The sequence below is a fragment of the Pelodiscus sinensis genome, chromosome 19 (assembly GCF_049634645.1).
Source record: "Pelodiscus sinensis isolate JC-2024 chromosome 19, ASM4963464v1, whole genome shotgun sequence".
In the NCBI taxonomy this organism is placed as follows: Eukaryota; Metazoa; Chordata; order Testudines; family Trionychidae; genus Pelodiscus; species Pelodiscus sinensis.
Window position 1 is genome coordinate 13,354,862 of NC_134729.1, and position 11,550 is coordinate 13,366,411.

Here is an 11,550-nt window from a genome sequence, read left to right on the forward strand (position 1 = left end):
CTGGCTCGGGTCTGCTGCCCCCTGGAAGGCTGGACAGAACACTGGTGCGATGACGTCACAATTGGGCCAGCCACTGCTGATGTCACAATACAGTGACGTCATGACTCGGGGCCTGCAACCTTCCCCCCCGGAGATCGGATGTCGGCACCGCGCGGTGACGTCATTTCCGCGCGCCGGAAAGTGTCTAGAAGCCGGAAGTGGAGCGCGGGAGGGAGCGGGGCTCTGCCGGCTGCTGCCCGGGGTAAGCGGGGGCCGCGACGTGACACCCCTGGGCCGGGCCCCGCCCCCCCCCGCTCGGCGCGGGGGGTTAAACTCTGACCCGGTGCCTGGGGGGGGGGTCTCCGCCCTACGCGGCCGCGGGGCCCCGCCCGGGAGCCGGCTCGTCTGTGGGGGGGGGGGCCGCGGGCCCTTGTCAGCCCCAAGCTCCGGCTCCCCGCCCGGGGGGTTCCTGGCTCCGCCCCGCCCCTGCGGACGGTCACGTGACCTGGGATCTGCCAGGCCCCCCCCCCGCGAGGCCCCCTGCAAACGTGACAGAAAAATCCCCTTTTGTCCCGCGCGCCACTGCCCCCCCCCCCCGCCGCCCCTCTCGCCTCTTCGCAGGCTCTGGGCGAGACTGAGCCCGTCTCCCCCCCTCCCCCGGGAAACGCTGCAGCGCAGGGGGAGGGGATTTGCGAGGCTTTGGGGCAGCAGGTGGATGCAGGGGCCGGCCTAGGGGGATGCCAGTAGAGACCCGCAGAACAGGCACCAAGCCCGGCACGTTCAGAGCAGAAAGGAGACGCTAATTTTTGAGAGGGCGGCTGATTAAACAGCATCCGAAAGGAAGGGCGGGTTCCCTCTTCTCTTCCTGGCCTGCCTGGGTCTTTCTGGAAGCTGCGTTAGGCCAGCACCGTGTGGTTGAGACGTGGGCAGTCACTGGGCCCTGCCCCCCATTGCAGTCGGATGTGACTCTCAGGTAGCACGGAAGGTTTATTGTCGACAGGGACACAGTGTAGACCAGACCGGTCAGCACAGTAACTGGAAGCATTCAGGACAATCCATCTTGGGGAGGGGGGGCTCCTCCCAGTCCTCAAGCCAGCAGGGAGAAACTCTCACTCAGCAGCCCTGTCCCAGCCCTTCCTCCAGCCTTTGTCCTACTTCCCCTGCAAAAGGTGTCACCTGGTCGCGCCCTCCACCTAGGTATGGGGGCAGTGCCCAGGGAAACTGAGGTACACCCATGTGAGGTTCCTACAGGCCGGTAGAACTCACGTGCAGCATAACGAGGGGAATGAAATCCCCACTTTGTTGCACAGGGCTCGCAGTGGGGTCGCTGGGTGACACTGAATGGCCTGTGACTCTCCAATGGCCTTGTCCTCCCTTGCTGGGCTGATCGCATGCAGTGCTGGATGGGGCTGGACCTGTCCCTTGCTGCTGAATGCCAGGCTTCAATGACCAGTGGTCTGGCGGGCTACATGCTGTACTGGTTCCTATGCCGCACTCTTCTCTCTCCCTCTCCCTCCTGCTTCTGCAGCCATGGATCCGGCCCCGAGCTCCTCCGAGGACCCCCCAGGCTCCGACAATGACTCTGACGCAGAGAACAAGGTTGACCCAGACACGCAGGCTCAGGAATACATCAACCGTGTTCTCAGCTCTGTGCAGCCCAGCCCCAAAGCCCAGTGCTCCCCTCCGGGGTCGCTCTCTGTGGAGCCCCGGGCCCCGGAGCAGAGGTCTTTCCTGGAGCTGAAGAAGTCTCCGGCAGGCGAGGACGTGACCTCTGGGCTGTTAGCCCTCCCTCTGGAGCTGATCCTGGAGATCTGCTCTTATCTGGAAGCCAGGTTTGTTCTCGAGGTCTTGCCCCTGGTCTGTCGGACCCTCAGGGATATTGTGCAGGACCAAGTGACCTGGAGGATTCGCCTTCAGAAGAGGATCAGTGGGTGTTACCCGGTGGTGGAAGGTAGATCTCCATTGGGCTTTCTTCATTGGAAGTGGGGCTTGGAGGAGAGACGAGGGCTGGTGGCCAGGACTCCTGGGTTCAGGCCTATTTCCTGGCCTCAGAGAGCTTTACTGCCTTGAGCGTTTGCTGCTGCTGAGGTGCTGCTGGTTAGAGCTGTGCAGAGGGTAATGCTGACTCCAGGTCCCTACCCCCAGCTCTTGAGGAGAGTTGGGTCTAATGTTAGAGCAGGAGGACAGCGAGTCAGGGCTCCTGGGTTCCATCCCCACCTCCGGAAGGGGGTGGGTCGGTCTAGTGGTTAGAGAGGGTGGAGGTAGGGGCATGAGGAATCAGGACATCTCAGTTCTCTTCGCTGACTTCGCTGCGTGATCGTGGCCAAGTTCCCTCCCTGCTTTGTCTTGACTTCACCTCTGTAAAGGCAGTAGCTCTCCTGCCCTTCCTTGGAGAGGGGGGCAGGGTGGTTTGAGGCAGCAGTGCTGTGCGTTAGCTTTGCTGCCACCCATTTAAAAGGGTTGCCCTGGGACCTGTAAGGGCGGCATTTCTCCGTCCTTTAGAAGAGAAGGGTTTCCGGACCCTACAGCAGTGGTTCCTAACCAGGGTGTGTGCACCCCTGGGCTTACCAGAGTCTTCCAGGGGCCCATCAGCTCTTCTAGAGATTTGCCTACTCGTACCACAAGTGAGACAAAAGCCGCTAGCAGGGTCCGTAGAAACTGACCAGCGTGTTCACTGATCTGTCAGTGCAGTGGTGGTTTTATTTTATACTGTGGTAGAACCGAGGCCATTGGCGGGTTGTCAGTGATAACTTGGCTGTGCCACTTCTCTGTCTCTGTGCCTGGCTGCGTAGGCAAGTAGTGTTTGGGTGAGGTGGAACGGGGTACCCAGGCCAAGGCAGACTCCTGAGAGGGGCCCTGTAGTCCGGGAAGGCTGAAGAAAACGCTTCCACAGCCTCAACTCGACCTAGTGCACCAGGCGGTGGGATCAAAGCTCCCAGCAGGTTGGAAGCCTCAGATTCCCTCCCCGCCCAGAGCGGGACCCCCCCCAGACCCTGATCCTTGCGCTGTCTCCCTTGCTGCGCAGAGGAGGACTTTGACTGGCCAGCTGCCTGCATGGAGGTGGAGGAGCATCTCCGGCACTGGGCCTGTGACGGCGAGAGAACCGAGTACTTCTCCCTCGCCGACGGCCACTTCGCCTCCATTGACTCCGTTCTGCTCCTCCAGGTGAGTGCCGCTTTCCGCCTTTGCCGCAGTGTCTGGGAATCCAGGCTCCATCCCCGGCCCTGGGCTGGAAGGGGGTGAGGCCCAGCGAGGGGGAGCAGCATCCGGGCTCTGGGGGGTCAGGAGCGGCTGACTCTGCCCGAGTCTGGTGGCTTGTGGTGGTTTTATCTGCTGAGCCCTGTTAGGTGGGGCGGGGCCCCACGTTGGTCTCTGGGTCCAGGAGTTCTGTAGGGGCAGGGCAGACAAGGCTTTCACGTGACCTCTGAGCGGCTCACATCGCTGGCACGGGGAAACTGAGGCACGGACCCAGGAAGTGACCTGCCCGAGCTCGTGTAGCGAACTGTTGGCAGAGCCAGGAAGAAACCCCAGGAGTCCTGACGCTCGTCCCCGCCCCACTCCTCGCACCGCCTGCTTCTCTGTGCATCCTGTCCCCTCTGCTCACGCACCAGCGACTGACCCGTTGCTCCCATTTCAGAGGCCCGTCTCCTTGCCTTGCAGGGCGGGGCTCTCTGCGTCTCGGGCTCCCGGGATCGCAACGTCAACCTGTGGGACCTGCGGCAGCTGGGCCAGTCCCCGGACAAGGTGCTGGTGAAAGCGCTGGGCACGGAGCGCAACGGGACACACAAGGTGGGGGCCTCAACGTCACCCTTCCTGGGGCGGGGGGGACGGGGGGGCTACTTGCCGGGCTTCCTGTGAGCTGGCGGCCTCTGTCCCCAGCGCGGATACTCCTAAGGAGCTGGAAGGCGAGTGAGCGCCCCCTGCTGCTCGTCTCATCCCAGCCCTGTGGGGCTCCTAGTGGCCCCCCAGCCCTGGCCGTTGCCATCAAAGCCAATAGGCACATCGTGGGGGCTTTGTTCTGGGGACGTCAGTCCTGCTGAGACCCCCCGGGGGGGAAGTCCCCAGCTCATGCCCCTCATGCCTTCTGTCGGGTGGTATTGTCAGCTGGCTCCCTCCCCCACACCGGGGTCCTGCCAGAGCCGACCCGTCCATGGGGCAGTTTGGGGCAGCCGCTCCGGGCCTTGCGTTTTGGGGGGCCCCACAGAGCCCAAGGAGGTTTGGGGGATTATCGGGGGTCCTGGCGCTGGCAGCAGGGTCCTGTGGGTCACATCACTCAGGGCAGGGGTGGGGTGGGAGTGGAGCAGAGGTGGGGTCTGGGGTGGAGTTGCCCTGGACCCTGCACCCCTCTAGAGATGGGCCTGGGTTCTGTTTCCCACGCTGAGATAACATGTCTAGTGACTGACACAGGCAGGGCGGGCCAGGGCCTCGGCCTCTTTCATCCCCCCCCCCGTGCCTCAGTTTCCCTGTGTGCACAATGGGGATAACTGTGCTGCAGAGGGGCTGTGGCCTGCAGGGCAGGGCAGGGCAGGGAGGGCAGTCCCGCGACTTTAACCCTTTCTTCTCCCTTGCCCTGCACAGGGCTGGGTGTGGTCGCTGGCTTCTAGAGAGCACAAGGTGTGTTCCGGCTCCTGGGACAGCACGGTGAAGTTGTGGGACCTAGAGGCCAACGGGCAGCAGTTTGGGGAGATCAGGTACCGTGAGGCTCAGGAAGCGACCCTGGCCTGGCTCCGAGTTGCCTCCCTGCCTTTCCCTCCGCGAGAGGGAGACCTTGGAGGGCTTGGCCCCCAGAGGGCTCTGGGGTTGGGGTGGCCGTGCCCGGTCGAGAGGAGACGCTGCTGGGCAGAGTCCAGACCAGGGTAAGGAAGTGGGGGTGGCCCGGGCCAGGGAAGAGGGGTGAACCTTCCCGTGGGGCTGGGGCTGCTGGGCAGGAAGCCGTCCCTTTGCGTGGCTGACTGCAACTCGGCCGTGCTCTCTGCCGTCCCCGCCAGGCAGACTGGCCCAGGCCGCTTCATGGGCTGAGTCGCGAGGGGGCGGTGGGGCGTCCGAGGGTCAGGCTGCTCAGCGGAGACTGCTGCTGGGCCGGAGGGGGGGCGGCGCAGTGGTTAGAGCGCTGGGCCAGCATGCAGGAGAGCAGGACTCAGCAGTGGGACCTTGGACCAGTCACTCAGTCAGATCCCGGAGCCTAACTCCCAGTGACATCCAGGGGCAGTAGGTACCTCCTGCCTACAAAATCTGGCTCCCCTTTCCCTCCCCATACAGTGCGGGTGAGTGCACTGCCTTGCCCGAGGGAGGTAGTGAGAACGTGAGCATTAAAGAGAGCCAGGTGCTGTGATGTGGCTGTGGGGGGATGGGAGTGAGGGCGAGGGCGGGGGAGCAGGTTGGCAGGTGCTGTGATGTGGCCGTGGGGGGATGGGAGTGAGGGCGAGGGCGGGGGAGCAGGTTGGCAGGTGCTGTGAGTTGCGGCCGGGGGGGGATTGGGGGGTCAGGTTGGCAGGTGCTGTGAGTTGCGGCCGGGGGGGGGAGAATGGGGGTGAGGGTGGGGGCGGGGGGTCAGGTTGGCAGGTGTTGTGACGTTGCGGCCGTGGGGGGAGCAGGTTGGCAGGTGCTGTGACGTTACAGAAATGCGGATCTGACCAGTACCTTAGGGAGCAGGAGCGGAGGCGAGGGGGGGTCTCACCACCCGCCCAGAGGGACCAAAGGGCTTGACCAGTCCAGCCCTGGGAGGGTGACGAGGCTGGTCCCGAAGGCTCACGTTTGCTGTCCCTTGGCTGTCTCCCCTCCCCACCCCCAGGGGGAAAGCTGCCGTGCTGTGTCTCTCCTACCTGCCCGACATCCTGGTCACTGGGACCTACGACAAGAAGGTGACAGTGTATGACCCACGAGGTTTGTGCCCGGGGGGGCTCTAGGATCAAGGTGCCAGCTGTTGGTTGGGCCCATCCCAGCACTTTCAGCTGCTCCTTTCCCAGCCCCTCGGCCTGGAGGGTCTGTTCTCCGCCCTCCCGCTTGCTCGCTCTGCGCCTCAGCCTTCCCCCTTGTAAAATGGGCGGATGCTTCTGAGCCGCCTGGTGAAAGCGACCAGGGCTGTGCAAAGGGCCTGCTGCATGTGAGCCTCCTCCCGCATGGCCCCGCGAACGGCGAGGCTGGGGGAGCCCAGGCCAGCAGGTCAGTTTGTAGCCTGTATCGGGAATCCGGGTCCCAGGGATCTCGCGAGCAGGAGGGGGAGGAGGGTGAATTTGCAGGACAGTCCCATTAGTGAGGGGTTCGTGGAGAGTGGAGCCGATGCTGCTGGAGCTTGTTGCTCCACAGGATTGGGCCAGTTCAGCCCGCTCGCAGGAACGCTGCTCCCCTGGTTTGGGGCAACCCCTCCCCTCAGCCTGCGGGAGGGAAAATCCACTGGCTGGAGGTGAAGCTCTGTGGGACTGTACCCCAGGTGTAACCTGCCCCGATGGGCAGCGGGGTCCCCTCCCTTCTCCACCCAGGGGAGCCTTTCCATGGCTTCTCCATGGGTGTGACCGCCCCAGGTCTGCCCACCCAGCCTGCTGCGTGAGAGAGACTCCCAGCTGTCCTGTCTGAGCGCCTTGCGGCCACGCCTGAGCCACACTGCAGGGCAACACCAGCCACGCCCAGGCCCAGGCTTCCCGCAAAAACGTGCCTCTGGTGCAGTCCAGGCCCCCGAACAACACGCGCTCGTGGACGGTCCGTCGTTCCATTGCTGGGAAGCGAGCTGGGCAGATCCTGCTGCCCTGACCAGTCTCCCCAAACCCTGCAGTGCAAACAGCCTGGGTTGGAGAAACCGGCAAAGCAAACGAGCGTGTTAAGCCCCAGGAGGTCACAGGAGGCATCAGAGAGAGAAAAGGCAAAACTCAGCTGACCCCCCGCGAAGTGATTTCGGAAGTCGCTCTTGCCGCCAGTTCATCGTGGATGCCTGAGGCCGTTCGGGGGCGTGTGCCCTCCCCTGTAGTGCTTGGGTGAGAATCCCCCGCAGCCAAGGTCCAGGAGACAGACAGTCAGTCTGGGTGGCCAGGAACAAAGCCTGCTTCTTGGTCATCCGTAGATGATTTTTTGTGGCCCCACCTTGGGTATGTCTAGATAAGTTTACTAGACACAGGGAAATGATTTAAATAATCGCCGCTTCATTTACATCAAAATGGCCGCCCCACTGTGCCGATCAGCGTTTGGCGGCGCAGCGGGGCAGTCTGGACGCTCCGTGGTTGACAATGGAAGCCTTTGTTGACCCCCCCCCCCCCCCGTTATGCCTCGTGAAATAAGGTTTATCGGAGCGGTCAACAAAGGCTTCCCTTGTCGACCGCAGAGCGTCCAGACTGCCCCGCTGCGCCGCCAAGCAGCTGATCGGCACAGCGAGGCGGCCATTTTGATGTAAATGAAGCGGCGATTATTTAAATCATTTCCCTGTGTCTAGTAAGCTCATCTACATGGCTCCGTCGAGGGAGCCATGTCGTCTAGACATACCCCTTGAGTCCAGCAGAGCGGCCACTTGCGCTGATGGTTCCTTTTGACCTCGCTGGCTCCGGGCTGAGGCCTTTTGTCTCCGGTTTGTGGCTGCCCTGCGGGTGGCGGGAACGTGCCTCAGTGGAGTCTTGTAACTTTGCATCCAGTGTTGCCGGGCACAGGTTGCTAAGCCCGGAAGGCACCGCAGACCATGATACCCGTCACGAAGCAGACTGGGACACGCTGTGCCCCACAAGGCGTCCTTAGTTTGCTTCTAAAAGGAGTGGGGCACAGGGTGTCCCAGTCTGCTTCTCTGACCGCAAGGTGTGGCTCATGGGGGGGATCTGCCCACGACTCGGGGGGCAGGAAGATCTGGCCCATGGCTGGTGGGCGGGGGTGCAGACTAGACCATTCTTGCTTTGTTTCCCACTCATGAGGGATGGGTACCCAGGGCCTCGTGCAGGCACTTCCTGGCTAGGATCCCCTCCGTCACCCGGCAGAGCTCTGTCCCTGACGCTGTTCCCTTCCCGGCAGCCCCCCAGGCCCCGCTGAAGAGTCGCAAGCTCCACTCCAGCGCCGTCCTGTCCCTCGTGGCCGACGAGCGCTTCATCATCTCCGGCAGCGAGGACCGGACGCTGGTCGTCTTCGATCGACGGACCAACAGTGTCCTCCAGAGGCTGCAGGTGGGGGCCTGGTTTCCCTCCTGGCTGCCAAGGGCAGTGGGGCTTGCCTGGGATCACCACGGAGAGGAGGGAGATGGGAGTTTTAGACGCGCTCTAGCTGAGGCTCTTTTTAGAAATATGTAATCAGGAGAGCGTCCCTGACGCTGGCTACTTCTGAAGGAGGGTGTGGGGTGCAGGGAGTCAGGATTCCTGGGTTCTAGCCCTGGGAGAGGAGTGGGGTCTAGTAATTGTGTGGGTCAGGACTCCTGGGTCTGCCTGTGATGTGCTGGTTGACTTCTGGCAGGTCAGTTTCCCTAGCTGTACTGTGGGGGGTAAGAGGCCTCCTTCATAGAGGAAGGTTTGCAGTGCTTAAGGACTGACGTGCTTTTAGCTCCTCCCGCCAGACGAGCCAGAATTCAGCTCCTTCGCCAGCAATGAGGGGTGCAGCACGATAAGAAACTATTAAAACATGCTGAAGGGCTGCTGTGCCCATGTGGAACCTCGGGCGCTTCCGGGTCCGTCCTCAATCTAAGTCCCCCTGAAACCTGAGCCTCTTTCTCCTGTTCCACTCCACGTACTCCACCTGTCTATAAACATCGGTTCCCCACAGGGTCCCGAGAAACAGGGTGTTGTGAGATTTCCCCTTCCCCACCCGCATTGACCCGTCCGTGCCACCCTCTCTCTGCTCCTTTCTGCTTCCAGCTGGAATCCTACCTGCTCTCCATGTCCTACCAAGGGACGCAGCTGTGGGCCGGGGACAACCAGGGACTGCTCTACGTCTTTAAAAACAGAGGCGGCAGCTTCCAGCACAGCCGAGTACGTGAGCTAGGGCTTCAGGGGACCGGGCCTGTTTGTCCCCCTTTCATCCTGGGGTGAAATCTGGCTCCTGCTGGATGCTGCTAGTTGACTGCTTGTGACTTGGGCCTCTGAACTCAGCTGATGTCAGCTTCCTTGTCAGTTTCACTTAATGCCTGTCTTCCATTAGCCCCGTGCTGGCTGGGTCTCGGGTCCCCATGTCCTGGAGGGCAGGGGAAGGGGTCTCAATGCTCCTTGACCCCCCTCCCTCCCCTCCGCTGAGATGGCAGCTGATGGCACAGTGGGAAGGAGCTGACCTGGCCAGACTTTTTGTGCCTTTAGCCCCCATTTGTCTCGGTTCCCTGTTAGCATGGTAGTACCTCACGGGGGGGAGGGGGATCGTGACAGCTCAGACACTGTGGCGATGTGTCCACATGAATACCTGGTGAGGTACGAGCTGCCACCCTCAGAACCACTTTGGAGAGGGACCTGGAGGGTTGAGGTTGGGATGCGGAGAGTCCCTGGCATGGAGGAGACGGGTTAGGAACAGAGAGATGCTGGGATCCATGTGGGTTTGGAACAGGCAGGCCATGGCTTTCACCCCTGATGGGGCTTGCAGGGGGCTCATGGTCTCCTTCCTCCCCACAGTACTTCAACGTGGGTCACCGGTCCCAGATCACTGGGGTCTGGCACTCCCTGGGCACGCTGTACACGACCTCCACCGACAAGAGCCTGCGGGTAAGATCCAGGCTTGCCTAGCGGCCCTTCTCCACCACTCATGGGAGCCAGGAATGCCTGAGTCCTAACCCCAGCCTTGGGACGCTGGCTACAAGTTACATCCCTGCTCTGTGCCTCAGTTTCCCCACCAGGGGGTAGGGGCAGTGGCCCCTCTCGTTTTTCCATCTGTGTGCAGAATAAATGTTACAAATGCAGAGGCACATGCCGATGTGCACCACCCAAAAAGCCACAGGCTGCCAGCTGTGGGCGCTCTGCTCACCAGCTGGGTGTCACCTGGGCAGCTGTCCCAGGGCTCAGCTTCCAGGGGACACGGGAAGGGGTGATACCTGCTTCCTGCAGGGCTCTGAAGGTGTCTTGGGCCCTTGGTAGCCGGCCCTTGTCCTGGGGTAGCTGCACCAATGCAAACCCCCTAGTGCTGACACCAAAGTACCAGTGCCCCCCCCAAAACAGCACACGGAGAGGCTCCTCTGAGACTCACTAAGCTCTGTGCAACCTCCCCACAAGTCGTCTCTTTCCAGATACACGTTCCCACGGACCCGCCTCGCACTGTCTGCACACGGACACACAACAACGTGCTGAACGGGGTAAGGCAGCCCCGGGCCTCGGAATCGGGGAGGACAAGAGTGTCTGGGCATTGAGCGCCCAGCCACCTTGCGTGCTGTGCTCTAGCCGGGGGGAATCCCCGTCCCTGCACTCTCCCCAAGCCACACCTGGCTGACACGTCCCGTCCTGGCTTCCTTCCTGTGGCCTGGGCCCACGGCCACTCAGCTCCGCCCGGGGGAGCGCTCCCTTCTCCTTGCACACACGGGAGGGCCCCGCAGCCATGCTGAGCACTAGGACACCTTGTGGCTAAACTCGGAGCGGGGGCAGGGTGTACGTAGCAGGAACCCTGGAGCCGGCGCCCCGGGATCCTGGATTGACGTGGCCTCAGTCCCCGGTGCCTGTTCACACCCCCTCTCCCCCTTCCCCCCAGATCAGCGCGGAAGGCAACATTGTGGTAGCTGCTTCCGGGGGCCTGTCCTTGGAAATCTGGAGGCTCAACGCCTGATGGAGGCCTGGATCTGCGGAGCCGTGTGTTGCCGGGGGAGGTGCTGCGCCCGGCGCCCGACTGCCGGCCGGGGGGCCAGAGTTCCGGCGCCCGTTCGTCGGTCATTTGTTCCTTGTTCTTTGGAAGAGGCCCGAGGAGCCGCGAGGTCGAAGTTTCGCTGCCTGAGCTCACCCTGGCCTTGCTGTTCCCAGAGGGGTGGGAGCCCGGCCAGCCTTCCCCCGCCAGGTGCACTGCCTTAGCTCTCTGGCTCACGTTCTTCCCCTCCTGCTCTGGGCTTCTTAGCTGGCTGAACCCTGGCCTGATTCCCAGGCAGCCTTTGCTACTGATCTACCTGCCACGGTGCATGGGCCCTGGCTGCTCCTTCGGGACCTGTTCCAAAGGCCTCTGGGGTCACAGTGCAGGTGGGGCTGGGAGTGAGGGGTCAGTCCGCTGGACGGCGCCGTCGGGGGGCGCTTGCTGCTAAGGGCTGAGGAAGGCAGAGGCAGGGGCTGATCGACTGGCTGTGTAACCTAACGGGACTAAGTTTGACCCACGTGCTTATGTTGTTGATTAAAATATTCTGCCAGACTGGAGCCGAGTAGAGCGCTTGGTGGGTTCGTTATCCCCTTCCCGGTGCAGTCACAGGCACGCCGTGTTGGAAATTCCATCCTGGTCTCCTGGGAGCTCCAGACACGGCGGCTTTCTCCTCTCCCTGCCTCCCCACAGGAATTGCAAGAGCCAGAGTGAAGCACTGGGGGAATGGGCTATGGAGGCTTTATTGGGGGGTGGGGCTGGGCTGTGAACAGGGCCGTGAGCGTTTCACTGACGCCAGTGAGAGGGTCCCTGCGCCACCCGGGGCCGTTTGGACAAACACAGTGTGAGGTTTCGGGTTCTGGCCCA

At 62.4% G+C, this 11,550-nt stretch overlaps 1 protein-coding gene across 3 annotated transcripts; it reads left to right on the forward strand.

Annotated features, from left to right (window-relative positions):
• The first annotated feature begins 128 nt into the window (after nucleotides 1–128).
• FBXW9 (F-box and WD repeat domain containing 9) lies at nucleotides 129–11,243 on the forward strand. Of its 3 annotated transcripts, none has more exons than XR_012896661.1 (11): nucleotides 129–241; nucleotides 1,508–1,930; nucleotides 3,005–3,144; nucleotides 3,640–3,768; nucleotides 4,558–4,670; nucleotides 5,771–5,862; nucleotides 6,749–6,947; nucleotides 7,963–8,111; nucleotides 8,793–8,906; nucleotides 9,534–9,623; nucleotides 10,142–10,192. XR_012896661.1 is itself a non-coding variant. In XM_075902426.1 (11 exons), the coding sequence occupies exons 1-11, from the start codon at nucleotides 139–141 to the stop codon at nucleotides 10,669–10,671; spliced, it is 1,494 nt and encodes a 497-aa protein (XP_075758541.1). In that variant the 5' UTR covers nucleotides 129–138; the 3' UTR covers nucleotides 10,672–11,243. The 3 variants fall into 3 exon arrangements, 1 of the variants encoding a protein (XP_075758541.1); XM_075902426.1 differs by lacking the exon at nucleotides 6,749–6,947 and adding an exon at nucleotides 10,597–11,243 and having other exon boundaries at nucleotides 10,142–10,207; XR_012896662.1 differs by lacking the exons at nucleotides 7,963–8,111; nucleotides 8,793–8,906; nucleotides 9,534–9,623; nucleotides 10,142–10,192 and adding an exon at nucleotides 7,404–7,956 and having other exon boundaries at nucleotides 6,749–7,072.
• Nucleotides 11,244–11,550: the final 307 nt, after the last annotated feature.